Source organism: Sus scrofa, chromosome 15, assembly GCF_054392235.1.
Source record: "Sus scrofa isolate SSC_HxYL_T2T_F1_AM1 chromosome 15, Sscrofa_HxYL_maternal_Yorkshire_Landrace_v2.0, whole genome shotgun sequence".
Lineage (NCBI taxonomy): Eukaryota > Metazoa > Chordata > Mammalia > Artiodactyla > Suidae > Sus > Sus scrofa.
Window position 1 is genome coordinate 80,526,409 of NC_139397.1, and position 16,107 is coordinate 80,542,515.

At 38.4% G+C, this 16,107-nt stretch overlaps 2 protein-coding genes and 1 long non-coding RNA gene across 3 annotated transcripts in view; 2 read left to right on the forward strand and 1 right to left on the reverse strand.

Annotated features, from left to right (window-relative positions):
• Positions 1 to 16,107, forward strand: part of LOC146395936 (uncharacterized) — a 1,175,949-nt gene that overhangs the window by 896,714 nt on the left and 263,128 nt on the right. The gene's annotated exons all lie outside the window — the stretch shown is intronic.
• The window catches only part of DAPL1 (death associated protein like 1), a 933,549-nt gene that overhangs the window by 480,638 nt on the left and 436,804 nt on the right, over positions 1 to 16,107 (forward strand). The window lies entirely within an intron of this gene.
• Positions 1 to 16,107, reverse strand: part of BAZ2B (bromodomain adjacent to zinc finger domain 2B) — a 394,559-nt gene that overhangs the window by 21,439 nt on the left and 357,013 nt on the right. The window contains 4 exon segments of the mRNA NM_001445102.1: positions 596 to 751; positions 927 to 1,200; positions 1,607 to 2,262; positions 15,347 to 15,491. Coding sequence (NP_001432031.1) covers positions 596 to 751; positions 927 to 1,200; positions 1,607 to 2,262; positions 15,347 to 15,491 — 1,231 coding nt within the window.

Below are 16,107 nucleotides of genomic sequence, written 5' to 3' on the forward strand. Positions count from 1 at the left end.
TATAAAAAATGTTTACTAGTAATAAACAAAGAATTATTCATCCACAAAGAAGAATGAAATAATATCATTTGCAGCAACATGAATGGACCTAGATTATCATACTAAGTGAAGACAGAGAAAGACAGACATCATATGATATCACTTATATGTGTAATCTAATGAAAGGATAAAAATGAACTTATTTGAAGAACAGAAACAGACTCACAGATTTCAAAAAACTTATGGTTACCAAAGGGGACAGATGGGGGGAGAGATGGACTGGGGGTCTGGGACTGGCATATGCATACTGACGTATATGGAATGATTGGCCAACCGGGACCTGCTGTATAGCACAGAGAACTCTACCCAATATTCTGTGATAATCTATGTGGGAAAAGAATCTGAAAGAGAATGGATGTGTGTACATGTATAATTGAATCACTGTTGTACAGCAAAAATTATCACAACCTTGTAAATCAACAAACCTTAAACATTGGAAAACAAAACAATCCTGAGACTCGAAAAAATAAGACATACTAAATAAAATATGCTTTGAGATAAAAGAATTAATTTTCATAACTAAGCAAGAGAGCAGAAATCTCTTTTAAGTACATACCATCCTTATTTTTGATGCAAGCTTGAGTAATATAATCCAAGTGTTTCTGAATTTGTTTCTGTAATGCCTTTTCTCTTATTCCTCTGAGATGGAGCACTTTGAGCAAAGCTTTTAGGTCCTCTGGGTCAATAATTCTCCACCAACCAAACTGCATTTCTAAGTTAAGATAAATATGTAGTTCTTTTTACAAATATTTTGAATATGAACTAATGACACAATGCAAATCAAGATTTATAACTACATATAAAACCATCAAAGATTCAGTTACAGTGTAGTAATCTATAATAAAATAAAGTAAGTTAGTGGCTATAAACCATCCCAATGTACCTACCTTCTGGAATAGGCTTTGGACTAGGATAATCTACTGGTTTTGCTACTTCAACAGCTGCAGGTTGAGCTGAGGAGGGTTTTTCATTCTGTGGTACTGGAGATTCGCTTTTACTTGAAGCAACATTAGGAGTCAAGAATGAATTACCATTTCCTTCTGATAATCCCAACCCTGTTCCCAGACTAGGTAAAGGTGATGTAAATGGAATGTTCGAAGTAAGAACGCCAGTGGGCCACCCACAAAACTGGAGTCCCATCATAGATACTCCGCTTTTCATCTGAAAAAAAACAAAATATTTATAAAGGAGAACAATCTAAGAAGTTAGGAAAAGTATTTAGAATCAAATTATTTTAAAAATTCTGAAAAAATATTCTTTCACTTATCACAATTAGAGGAAAACCAAATACAACAGCAATAACGATAAATTTCATGTTTTATTTGCTCTCCAAAGTAATTTCCTTTTAGATATAATGTAATAAGTTAAAAAATAATTAAAGATCTTTTGACTTAGATATCAGTAGTTCTGATGAAGTTTAGGGATAGCAATTCTGACTCTTCAGCATTCAAACCATGGCAGGGATAATATCACAAATACTCAGCTAATTTCCCTTGAGAGAAAATCTTTATAGAATCAAAGATTAAATAAAGCAACATAAAAAGGAGTTACAATTAGCAGCACTAACCTGAAGAGGCGATAAAGCAAATGGATTTAGGCCAACAGGATTCTGAGCAGAAGATGATCCAAGAAGAGGACCTGGGGCGGGAGAAGGTGACTTAGATGGTGGCTGAGACTGAGGAGTCACTAAAGAAGCAGTTGACATATCGGCATGGGTCAGCGACGTGTCATCACAAGGTGTCCTTGGCAAAAGGCTAAACCACTGTCTATTCTTTTCAGTCAGTGTTTTTAACAATTGGTCATTGGGGAGAGGACTATAGAACTTCCCTGGAGCACTTGAACCAGTATTGAATGGATTATTAGAGTCTGTCTTTTCCATGTTGCTTTGTGTTGCTGTTGGTTGAATGCTGCCCAATGAATGTTTTCCGCTGTTTTGATAGGACAGTGTGCACCCATTTGCACTACTGTTTGGTTTGGAGGTCATTACATCCGACTCCGGAGGCATCTTAGCTACTTCTAAAAGCTTGCTTAATTTTGAAAAAGAGCCAGGTTTCTGAAGAAACAGATTCGTGTTATCTTTTTCTTTAGGATCTTCCTTTTGCTCACAATGATCTGGATTTGAACAATTTAAAGTGTCCTCAGAAGTTTCAAATATTTCTTCTTTGACTGGGGTACTTTCTGCCTTTTTTAGTTTTTCTCTTTCTTTTGCAATTTCTTCTAGTCCTAAAAAATTGAAGAATATTATAAAGATCAGTTACTCCAGATCAAACCAATATTATAATTATATTCTTTTACTACTTATCAAGTTATATACATAAATATTTTAGGAAACCTTTCTAGATCACTTAATACTTTCCATTTCCCCCTTTTTAAGAGATTTTTTCTTGCTCATTGGAAAATTAGAATAATCTTATAACTAATCATTACATCCAAGGAAAAATATTTGGTAATGAAAGATATAAAGAAAACCCTCTCTGCCCTACTCCCTCGGTTCCTATTTCTACTCTTCGTAGGTAACTATGGTTCATCAACCATGTCAATCTAGCCTTCTGGAAATCTTATATGCAAAAATGTGACTATCATTTTGCACGGTTACATACATGTGATACTACTATTCACTTTTCTGCATCTTAGAATAAAATCCAAACTTGATTGTAGGCTAATCAAGGCCTACAATGGTGTGTGATCTGCTTCTTGAAAATTTCTGCCACCCCAACCACTCCTGTCCTTGTCAACCTTGCTCTTCCTTTCTCTTTTTTTTTCCGCTTCTCAAACATGCTCAGTTCTTTCCTTTCTTGGGCCACTGCAATTGCTGCTCCTTCTGCCTGGGATACTGTTTTGTTGAGTAGCTCCTTATCTCTTATGTCTCAGATTAAGTCATTTCCTCACAGAGGTTTTTCTCTTATCACTTTATGTAAAGTAGGACCCCATTCCACTTACTTTATTTAGTTTATTGAAGTTGATGTACAATATTATATGTTATAGTTATACAATGTAGTGATTCACAATTTTTAAAGATTATACTCTATTTATAGTTATTAAAAATACTGGCTATCCTCTCTGTGTTGTACAATCTGTCCCTGTAGCTTATTTTACCCATTTACTTTAGAATATCATCCTATATATTTCCTTCATGTAATTTATCATTATAAACAATAATCTATTTATTTTCTATTCCACAACCATCCACACACTAGAATTGAAACTGACAAGCTTCACTTAAAAGCAGTTAATGTCTTTCCCACTTATTACTGGATCCCAGATATCTAAGATGGTGTCTGCTATAAAACAGAAGCTCAACAAATATTTTTCTTTTCTTTCTTTCCTTCCTTCCCTCTTTCTTTCTTTCTTTCTTGCTTTCTCTCTCTCTCTCTATTTTTTTTTTTTTCCACACCTGCGGCATATGGATTCCCAGGCTAGGGGTCAAATCGGAGATGCAGCTACCAGCCTATACCACAGCTGGAGCAATGCAGGATCTAAGCTGCATCTATAACCTATGCTGCAGCTTGTGGCAACGCTAGATCTTTAACTACTGAGAAAGGCCAGAGATCAAATATTCATTCTCATGGATACTAGTCAGGTTCTTAACCTGCTAAGCCACAACAGGAACTTCTCAACAAATATTTATTGAAGGACGAAATGAAAGGATGAATTTAATATTTTCACTATATACCTTAGATAGCTTTCCATAGCAAAACATACAACTGTACTTCATTTTTTTTGTTGTCTTTTTGTCTCTTCTAGGGCTGCACCAGCAGCATATGGAGGTTCCCAGGCTAGGGGTCGAATCGGAGCTGTAGCCGCAGGCCTATGCCAGAGCCACAGCAACGCGGGATCCGAGCAGCGCCCACAACCTACACCATAGCTTGAAGCAACGCCAGATCCTTAACCCGCTGAGCAAGGCCAGAGATCGAACCCACAACCTCATGGTTCCTAGTCGGATTCGTTAACCACTGAGCCATGATGGGAACTCCAACTGTACTTCATTTTTAAAAATCAGCAGAATAATATTCTATTAAATGGATATATCATAACTTATTTAACCAGTACTCAATGTTTGAAATAGTTCTCACATGCCTCTCTTGAAATTAGTTTCTATCCCCAATTAAAATCCTATACCTCAGACTTACGCTTTTGGCCAAAATGGAGTAACAGGGACTAGATTTACATTCATGCATGAAACAACCAAAAAATGGACAAAATATATGAAACCACAGTTTGTAAGAAACTGGACATCAGGTAACAAGAACAACAAGAGGAAAACAAACACAGTAAGACCTATAATCATCCCAGCTCTCTAGGTTAATGTCCAGGCTACAGCACAGGGAGGAAGAATCCAGGTGGAGCCTGGCAGACCCCTTGAGATGAGGAGATGGAACTGAGAGTCCTGGGACAGAAAAGTGGCCAGAGTGCTCAGGAGAGAGTACTAGAGAGGAGAGAGCTTCTGGAAAGAGAATTCCACACAGAGGGACCTGCAGAGGGACCCAAGGCCTATTCAGCTCAATGAATACTGATTCACTGACTTCAGCAGTGCATATGTGTGAGGAACCTACCTGAGGCCAAGGAGAGAACCACCTGAAAGGATCACAGGTGAGAAGGCCTGGTGTTCACACAGGCTGGGTAACTGGTACCTATTCCTACCAACCAGATTGGGAAACCTCCAGCTTCACGGACATTAGGTGGAGTACTCAGAGAGATCTTGCTTCACTAGTTAGGGGGTAATCCCTCCTAGACTGAGCACTTCTTTAGTCCCATCTAACAAATTTTAAAAGAGAAGATCAAACTTTTCCCAAGTAACTTCACCATACTTCAGTTAAACAAAGCTCAAAAATATTTATAGAAAATCAAAACTATCCAGCACCAAACAAGGTAAAATTCACAATGTCCCACATTCAATCAAAATTAGAAGACATATATGATGCATGAAAATATGATGCATAATTAGAGAAATAAATCAATGAAAACTACCCCCAAATTGACAAGATAGTTGAATTAGCAGACAAGGATATTAAATTTGAAAAAATAATAGCTGAGAAATTGCTAAATCTGATTAAAACTATAAACTACAGATTCAAAAAACTCAACTCCAAGCAAAAGAAACATGAAGATAACAACCCCAAGACATATCATAATTATAATTTCTCAAAACCAATGATAGAGAAAACCTTAAAAACATTCAGGAGTTTCCTGGTGGCCTAGTGGTTAAGGATTTGGCATTGTCACTGCTGTGGCGCAGGTTCAATCCCTGACCTGGGAACTTCCAAACACCAGAGTCACAGCCAAAAAGAAAAAAGAAAAAAAGAAAAAACAGCTAGAAAGAAGAAATCTTGTGCCTCCTATGATCTATATGTATTTGTATACATTTGCCCTAGATCACCCTACTCTGTCTCCTCCAATTACACACATGTGAAAAGTCACAAATACTCTCTTCAAATACCTGTGCTCACCAATTTCTTTAACTTTACAAAAGTTTTGTTTAGTAAGGAAATATTAATATTTGTGCTTTATTTATTCTAAGAACTAGTATTTCAAATACAACATCAAATATCCAAAAACAAACAGACCAATGAACCAACAATTTTTACTGGTTTGAGACTAGTTGAAGACTTCTCATTTGCATCCAGTAAAGTGAGCTGATGGTACATTTTAATAGTCTATTTATGGTTGTCTTTAATTTTTATATTAAAGTTGATTAATTATAAATAACTAAGCCTCTAATTGAAATGTAAAACTTTCATTTGTATTTATTATTATTATTATTTTGTCTTTTTGCCTTTTTTAGGGCCGCTTCCCTCAGCATATGGAGGTTCCCAGGTTAGGGGTCTAATTGGAGCTGTAGCCATGGGCCTATGCCATAGCCATAGCAACGCGGGATCCGAGCCACGTCTGTGACCTACACCACAGCCCACAGCAACGCCAGATCCTTAACCCACTGAGCAAGGCCAGGAATCGAACCTGCAACCTCATGGTTCCTAGTCGGATTTGTTAACCACTGCACCATGATGGGTACTCTGAAATGTCAAATTTAAAAAATTTTTAAAAACATATAGGATGCATAGTATAAAGATTCTTTTTTTTTTTTTTTTTTTAAATTTTTATGGCTGTACCCTCAGCAGATGGAATTTCTCAGACCAGGGATTAAAGCCTCAAGGGAGGGGAAGGTAAACTAAAAAGGAGTGATGGTAGCCCCTTTAGAAGGGAAGGAGAGGGGCAAATTTCCATTATCCCTCTGTTACTTTATATGAGGCAACTGGGCCCTGTGTATGGGAAGCCAGTGACTGCGAGGCCTACTCTTAGAGTCAGAATCGACACTTGGAGGAGGAAGAAAACAGCAGGAGGAAAGGCAGCAGTATACAGAGTAAGAACTAGGTTTTCAGCAGGTCCACTACCATAAGCTCTTGGAAGGATCCTCAGAGGTTTGGCTTGCTTGTTTGCATAATGGAAGGACAACAGTGATATTAAATGAAGCCAAGAAGGGGGAAATACATGCCCCCATTACAGAAGGAGCAGTCTGCCACTGACTGGTAATGCTGAGACAGGCACTGCCACCCCTGTTTCCAAACTGAATGCTTGGTAGTGCTGGTAAAATACATCCCTGTGACCTTCCTGACTCTTGAATGCAATGGAACTAGATCCACAGAGAATGTAACTATTTGAAGATTCTGGCTGTGTTAGCATAATTATAAGAAAACCCAGGGCTTGAGAGGGAAAGGCCCGACAACATGTTCTTATGCAGAGAATGCTGGATGATTGAATCAGAACAGGTTCCCCTGTGTGGACAATTGCTTTAACTTTATTCTATCATGTGAGAGACACTGTTAGAAATGAAATAGTTCTTTTTGGTCAGTCAAGCCCCATCTCAGAGGAGGCAATGGAAAGACAGAGCTTAGTAAGTGGCACATTTTTCCATACCAAAAAAAAAAAAAAAAGGAACAAAAACAGGTGAGCCTTCTGGCAGAGGCTCCCTCACACCAATATGTGTGGTATTGCTCATAAACGGAAGGATGGATAAGACAGAAGTTGATGGTTGTGTAATCCTAGAGTGAGAATGTGGTTCTATTAAGAAACTTGAAAGACCCACTGTGACTGTGGAAAAGAGTCCTGAGAGATGAGACATAGAATATTAAATGGTTCACGTTCAATGTTAAAGAGTTGTTAGGAGAGTAGGAGACACAGGAAGATTCAGTGGAGAAGGTCCCTCTGGGGATTAGAGCAGAATCTCCTCCAGGGATTAGAGCTAGTAAGCCTCACCCCCAGGGCCATCTGGTAAGACCTCACAGCCTCAGTTCTTCAGAAGAGGGCTCAGAGAATAGGACCAAGGGAAATGCCCTACATTGTCTTGATTTGTTGAGATGGGATTACATCAGTTCCACCTTATAAGTTTGATTCAACTCCTAAAGCCAGGCTTCTTTGCTCCCTGACCTGGGTTCTTTCAAACTTAATGAGGATGAGGACTGGGCCCAGTCCCCAGGTTCTCTTCCAAGGGATCACTAACCATACTCCTTAGCTCATTATGCTGGAAAGAACAGCCTGAAACATCTATGGGCTTGCTGGAAATGAGGGACCAAGTGTCTATTGTTTCCAGAAAGCAAAAGAGCCTTGGCAAACACATTTCTCTACTGTGGCTGGGATTCGGTGTTCACTGTGGCTTAAGACCAGAATCACAATCACTGCAAAAGCTTTTGGACTTTTTGTGTGAACACATTCCTTTCTCAGGCATGGATATATGGGGGTATTCAAGTCCACATATGGATGTCAACATAAGGACAGACAGTTGGACATAGCTATCATGAACTGCTGGTAGTTTCTATACCTGTTGGTTAGGTATGCCGCCAACACCCAGCAGTACTTATGAGGCCTGCCAAGGTTGTGCAATAGTGTTGCATACCTGGAGGAGAAAGAGACTGCATTTCTTAACAAGCATAGATGCAGACAGGAGTCCTGAGCAAGACCATTTTGCAATGTAACAACCCTGTTTGACACTAGCAGCACAAGTGTTATGGCTGAAGTCTTTTAGCAAAGAGACTCTGATGGTGTTTGTCAGCTTCTGCATATTCTCTAGCCACTGAATAATATATACCTTTTTCTGTAAATGAAGTTACTGTGCATCCTGCAGATGCAGACAATATACATACTATTAAGATTGAAACATATATGTTAAATATAGGAGTTTCCAGAAATGATACAATCAAACAAGCAGGATTCTTTTCACAGCTGCTGCCATTTTTAACAGTGGGCTTGCTAACATGGAGCTGGTGGCAGATTCATGATCTATCTTATCCACAGGCTGCAGAGAATACAAAAACAGCATTCTAAAGGATAGCTGCACAACCCCTTCAACAACGCCCTCTAAGGCTGTCTAGTCTGGCTGCGCTCTACTGTTTTTATTTGGAATACTGCTTATACATCATCAAAGTCCCTCCACTTTGGTGAAGTTTCAAAGGTAGAAGTGAAGGATCTATTTGGTACACCAGGATCCTGCATGATTTTACCACAGTATTCCTCTCCTGGTTTGGCACCTGTCATGATTTTAACAGGTGGCTTGGAGGTTCCTGTTGTTCATATGACAGATGAAAGGATGGATTCAAATGTGGATATTCTCCTGCTTTCCAGATGATACTTGCTAGCTATACCCACAACAGTGGCAATTGTGATTCTCTCTTTACTCTAAAAAGTTCTAAAATGTATTGTATACCCACTCCAGAAGTGGGAGATGTTGCTGCAGGTCTCATATGCATATAGGGTATTCCATCTGGAGGATATCTTTGGTGGGAAAATGGCAACTCCTGGTTTCATGTGGAATTTACTGTTCCAGAAAAGAAGGATAGACTGTATGCATCACCCTTGAAGTTAACGATGGACTTTGCTTCAGCATAAACATGTCCGATCATAGAAAGAGAGCTCTTTATCTTTCTTACAGATAATTAGCATAAGGTACCAAATAATCTTCTGCACCCATCTCACATATTGACATAATGACGTTCATCTCAAATCTCCCACAATGTTGGATTTGTCAAACTTAACCTACTTGACTGTAGAGGACCTTCTAGGCATTCCACATGAATACTGTGGGAATTACTCCTCTTTACTCCAGAGTTTTCATTTGCCCTGGCCATTCATAATTCTGTTCTTATTAGTTGCACTGTGTAAAACTCTGTCTTTGCCGGGGCAGAGTGATACCCTTCTCCTGACATCTCAGCTCCCAGTGATCCATTTCCACATCAGGGGCACGTGGCAACCCTTTTATCCACTTCCAATTTGAGTACTGACTAACAGCAGCACAAAGGCAGTGTGCTAACCCTGGGAAGCATAAACACCAAGTAGAAAAAAAAAATGTAGCACTGAACCAGATTGGCAGGCAATCTCAGGAGTCCAATGGAACTTATTTTCTTATATGAAAGGCAGGCTCTTCCTGCCTCCTACTTGGATGTAACACTGTCTGCACACTTCGGGAATAATTATGAGACCTTTTATAATGACTCAAACTGGCCAATTAGCCCAGTGGTTAGAGCTAATAGTAAGTCAAAATCTAAAAGGTACTTGGTGACTTTCCTAGCTATGGTCTCTAGTGGCTGCATGGGAGCTCACCTGCAGGTGTCATGGATACAGGCTTTCATTACTTTGCACAAGGGCTCTGTCCTTGAATTGGCACCTATGAAGCTGAGGGTATGACCCACAATCAGCTACCCTAGAGAACACTTCTACTGCGAAGACTTGGTTCTTATTGCTGAACAAATGAGCATTGATTCCTTGACCTCGATAATATTATATAAATGCATAGCTTTGGACTATTTGTTAGACATACAGCCAAATGGCTTGGGGAGGTGCTGATCTACAGTTCCCAATGCTGTGGTATATTGTTTGTTTGGGAATTTCTCTAGATACCTGATGTCTCCTTCAGAAAGTACCATTTAAAATCCAATTGAGAGAGTTCCCATCATGGCTCAGCAGAAACGAATCTGACTAGCATCCATGAGTATGCGGGTTCAATCCCTGACCCCACTCAGTGGGTTAAAGCTCTGGCACTGCCTTGAGCTGTGGTATAGGTTGCAGACATGGCTCAGATCTGGTGTTGCTGTGGCTGTGGCTGTGGTGTGGGCCAGCAGCTATAGCTCCGATGCAACCCCTAGCCCGGGAACATCCATATGCTGCATGTGTGGCCCGAAAAAGCAAAAATGAAAAAGAAAGAAGGAAAATCCAACTGATAGCTGTTCCAGATAAGGCATACATTTAGTGGGCCACCAGGAGTCACGGGTGGACTAAATGCAAATAAACCCTCACTTTTAGTTGAGTGGCTATGGAAGCTCTCCTCCTTCCTTCTTCCTTGAGGCCCATGAACAAGCCAGCTCAGTTACTGAGCTGGTTTGCAGAGGGGCAGCAAGAACTTTAGCACTGTTCCCTGGGCCCTGAGTATGTAGACCATGGCCCTTTGCATTCATATTCTGTAGTGCAGTTCACAGTTCCAGAGGTCCTTTAATAAATATGTTGTGGCTTAAAAAAAGGTAATAAAGTTTTCTTAGACTAACCTAAAAATAAAGAATTGTATGAAGGCATCTCTCTAGGAGTGCTCCTGTTGCTTGAGCAGCCTGTAGCTGCACAAATGCTAGTATAAGGCACACTCCTGCACAACTACCGTGGAGGCTTGGGGATGCTGGGTGCTTTCAATGTTTCTTCTCTTAGGTTATCATTGCTGAGAAACTTTATTATTATTAGCACCATGTGTTTTGCTTGTGGTGTGGGTTTTCTTGCATCTTTCACAACATGAATTTAATTAATGTTTTTCTTTGGAGGTAATCCAAGATCTGATTATCATCTGTATGTAATATTCTCAATGATAATGATATTACAGGGATTTCTGGAAAAAAAACCCCTTGCATTTAAATTTTTAAATAGATCAATATTAAATCTAACTAACTTTATTAAGCACAGACTGTGCTTTTATAGAACTTTTAAAAAGTGATAAATGAGCAAAATATGATAATGTACAGTGTTAGCACTGTTTTAACATGCATTATCCATTTATTTTATGGTAGTTTCTACCAGCTGGCACTTACTCATCCTTATCAGCCTTGCCTCTCAGATACAATACTTGCCTATATTACATATGCTTTTGTTCTTTGTCTTCATATATGCTATATCTTTCCAATTAGATTATGAGCTCTTTGTGGAGAGAGATAGGTCAATTGATGCTTCTGTATTTCCATAGTACTTAATACAATGCACAGCACAGATGCATATTAAACACTTGATTACACTAGAATAGGAATCTGTATCTATTATTTGTGTTATGATTTCCATAGCACTTAGACTAATACGGCAGATGCACATTCATCAATGAATTAATAAAAACTTTGAGAGATTTATCTTTAAGAAAAAAAAATATTCCTACTTTTCTCCTGTACTGTGCAACCACAAATGCTAGTATAAGGTATAATTAATAGTTACATTTCATTTTGTAGCTCTTTTAAATAGGTCTATTATTTGACATGATCCTTATAACAACCGAAGAATTTATACAAAGCCTATTAAAATTCTATTGTAAAGAGGGAAATCAGGGTCTAGAGTGGCTAAGTGCTATGGCCTGAATGGAAACTGAGGTCTAATAACTACAAATTCAATCAATGCTATCTCATCAGAGAGGCTTACCATTTAAATGAAGTCTCCTATAAGCTATTTTTACTCTTATACCTTATAGACATTTAATTTTTTCCTTTCTTAATTAAAGCATTTTTAGTGCGCCTTTGGCATGTAAATTATTATGCTTAACACTATGGAGAATAAAAAGTTGTATATATGAGAATTATAAAATCCAAATAATATAAATAGTGTGTATGTCAATGTGCCAAGAGAATGGTATAATTAGTTTTTAAGAGTTCACGGATTATAAAAATTGGTTCCACTTAAATAAGCTAGGGGAAGAGTTTATAAAAGGGCTAGGATTAGAGCTGAATCAAGAAAGATAGGCAAAATTTAGATGTCTGAAGTAAAGGCAAATTAGCATTACACTGAACAGAATTTGGCAAAGTGCAGTAGGGAGGAATATGCATGTGCTGAGCAACAGTAAGTAGACTGGTCTATGTAAATTCATATTGCAGAACAGTGTAAAGATAGTGTGAAGTCAGGTTTATAGAGGGCCTTGAATGCCAGGTTACAAACATATTTATTACAACATCTTATAGGCAATAGAGGGTCATTCAAGGTTTTGGAGTAGAGACATGATATGATGACCGAATGCAAAGGAAGGAGGGGTGGTATAGAGAGAAGCTGAGGATAGTGACATAATCCAGACATAGATTGATTTCAGTAGTGTTGCAAAGAGACTGACTTCAGACATTTTGAAGGAAAAGTTAATGCCCTCTTAGATAAGTTCAGGTTTACGTGCCTAGGTCACTGAGAATGATGTGGCTGTGGTGTGGGCCAGCAGCTATAGCTCCGATGCAACCCCTAGCCCGGGAACATCCATATGCTGCATGTGTGGCCCGAAAAAGCAAAAATAAAAAAGAAAGAAAGAAGGAAAATCCAACTGATAGCTGTTCCAGATAAGGCATACATTTAGTGGGCCACCAGGAGTCACGGGTGGACTAAATGCAAATAAACCCTCACTTTTAGTTGAGTGGCTATGGAAGCTCTCCTCCTTCCTTCTTCCTTGAGGCCCATGAACAAGCCAGCTCAGTTACTGGGCCACATCATTGAATTAAACAATATTTAATTAGTCTGAGGTAGGGCTCATGATTTTTTTTAAGCTCCTCAGAATGATTCGTATTACAGCTAAGGCAGAGCCACTCACCTGGACATTTATTTGCTCTTTAGCTTTACCAAGGCTCTGAACCTTCAAGTGACTCACAATTTTGTCATTTTACATTAGATTTCTATGGATCATGTGGTAGTTCTAGTTTTAATTTTTTGAGGAAGCTTTATTCTGTTTTCCAAAGTAGCTGCACAATTTATATCCCCATCAACAGGGTACTAGGGTTCGCTTTTCCCTACATCCTCCCTCACCTGCACTTGTTATTTTTTGTCTTTTTAGTAACAGTCATTCTGATAGGTGAGAGATGATATCTCATATGATTCTGATTTGCATATCCCTGATGATTTTTTTATTTTTAATTTTTATTTTGTTTTTTGTCTTTTTAGGGCCGCACCTGCGTGCGGCATATGGAGGTTCCCAGGCTAGGAGTCTTTTTGGAGCTGTAGCTGCTGGCCTACCCCACAGCTACAGCAACACCAGATTCGAGCTGAGTCTGTGACCTACACTATAGCTCACGGCAATGCCAGATCTTTAACCTACTAAGCAAGGCCAGGGATCGAAACATGCATCCTCGTGGATCTTAGTAGGGTTTGTTAACCGCTGAACCATGAAGGGAACTCCCTTCTGTCCATTTTAAATCAGATTTTTTTTTTCACTATTGAGTTGTATGAGTTCTTCATATATAATTTGCAAATATTTTTCCCCCCATTCAGTAGGCTGCCTATTTATTTGCTCTACAGAAGCTTTTTTTTTTCTTTTGACTTTTGTCTTTTTAGGGCTACACCAGCGACTCAGGAAAGTTCCCAGGCTAGGGGTCTAATCATAGCAGCGGCTGCCAGCCACAGCCACAGCAATGCCAGATCTGAGCAATGTCTGTGACCTACACCACAGCTCATAGCAACAGCGGATCCTTAACCAACGAGCGAGGCCAGGGATTGAACTCATGACCTCATGGATACTAGTCAGATTTGTTGCTGCCGAACCACATCAGGAACTCCCAGAAGGTTTTTAATATGATTAGTCCCACTTATTTATTTTTATTATTTTAATTCATTTTTCATGTTTCGAAATATTTTTATTTAAGTATTGTAAGCAAATGGTTAAAAAAAAAAAAACCACTACATTGTCCTCTTAAATCTACATCTACAACAAATTTAAAAAAGAAGTAAAAACACATTTGAAGCCTCCAAGTACCCTCCTTGATTCCATCAGCTACTTCTGCCCTGAGAAAGGCAGAGAATGATTTTCACATATCATTCCAATACAGGATTTTATAATCTTACTTCATATAATTTGAATTTACGGGAAGTAGATTATCATGCAAAACATTAACAATACTGTCTATCATATGAAAACAATACTGACATGCCAGCCATTATTATTCTACACACATTAAATGCACTGTTTCATGAACTGCCCTGCCATCTATAAGATTTATATTTTTAAAAAGGGTGGTCCCATTGCAAAAAACAAAAAGCTTAAAAACAACTACTTTATATGATTTCTGTTCTAGATATCTATACGATTAAGCAATCCTCTCTCACTAATGGACTGTTAAACCTCTACATGGCATGGATTATGTTTTATATATCTTTTAACCTCTTGCAGTACCTAGAAATAGCATATAGTGGGTAGTCAAAAAAAAATGTGTTGAAAGACATTTTTGCCTCCATGTACCACCATGGGGCAATTAGCTGTATCTGAAGCCTATGATATAACATTTTAGCCCCTTCAGAATTTAAACATATGGAAACGTCCAGATATAGAGTTCAGAAAAGTTCAATTCAGATGGTTTATTTTCTATTTAAAAAAAAATTTTTGGCCATACCCATGGCATGTGTAAGTTTCTAGGCCAGGGATCAAACCTGTGCCAGAGCAGTGGCCCAAGCTGCAGCAGTGACAACACCTGATCCTTAACCCACCAAGTCATCAGGGAACTCTCCAGCACATAAACGCATTATGTTCTGTGTGAGTTAATGTAACACGAATGGTGCCAGCAAAAAAGTAGTCTAAAGGTAGACTATCAGGAATTGTAGGGTAAAACAAAACACAAGAAAGGAAGAAGTTTAATGGAGAAGGACATGATCACAAATTTCAAAAATGACCAAGATTTCAAGATGAATGAGGATTCTGATAAGGATCTTAGATTTAAGCAAATTACCTCCAGGGATACTGTCAGGAGGGATGTTTGTGGTCAAGCTTAAAGAATAAACCACATGCTGGAAAACTTGACAATGAAACGAAGGAGAAGTGGAATAGCACCTCTAAAGGAGAATACAGGTGGAAACCTTTGTTCACTAAACAAGAAAAAGAATAGTTTATGCTTGATATCAGGAAGAGTGGCAGAAGAAAAATCATGGACAGAGAAGGAATATTTAGCAGTGAAAGGGGCAATGTGAGTTCAAAAGGAATGTGAATCAAGGTTTTACAATGTTTATCCATAATGCACATCTGATTCTGGAAGCATAAAACATACTGAAGGAGTAACAGGGTTTTGTTGTTGTTGTTTTTTAAAATATTGTTTCTTATATTACTTTGTAACAGATTAATAGTTCCTACCTTCACCACTCTCCATGCCTTCTACAAAAATCCCCCCACACTGGGGAAGAATCCAGTACCGGCGTCTGTAACGATCCTGGCCAAACATCATCGAACGTAAAGAGTGAGAAGCGTCAAAAAGCTTCCTTCTGTACTGACTCTGTTGCTGTTAAAAAATGATGCATATAATTAAGGTATGGGTGTTAAGTGCTTTAAAAATTAATATAGAAGCGACTTTACTCTTATTATGCCTTTAGAGCAGATCAATTTCACTACTGGGGAAAAGACAGCAAAAGAGTTCAATATTACATGCCTGACTCCAATTGCAATAACACTTATAAAGATAGAAATTTATTTTTAGGATAACTGGAATATCTTTCTTGCAATGGATTAAAAAAGGAAGTTTTATTTTATCAGTTATCTTAGAGTAAAGCATGTCTCATACTTGATAGTAAACAATGTGATCAAGTATTTTACTGAGTCAAAGCAAATATGCTCAATCTATTGATTACAACATATAACAAATAATACTCATATATGTAACTGTCTATTTTTTTTCCTTTTTGGCCACATCCATGGCACATGAAAGTTCCCAGGCCAGGGATCAAATCTAAAGCATAGCTGTAACCTGTGCCATAGCTGCAGCAGCACCAGATCCTTAACCCACCATGCCACAGTGGGAACTCCTATATTTGCCTGTTTTTATTCTGATACTGTAAATCTAGGTAACATATGATTAAATTTGGGAATAAATTTGTGATGAGTCTAACATGGATATAACA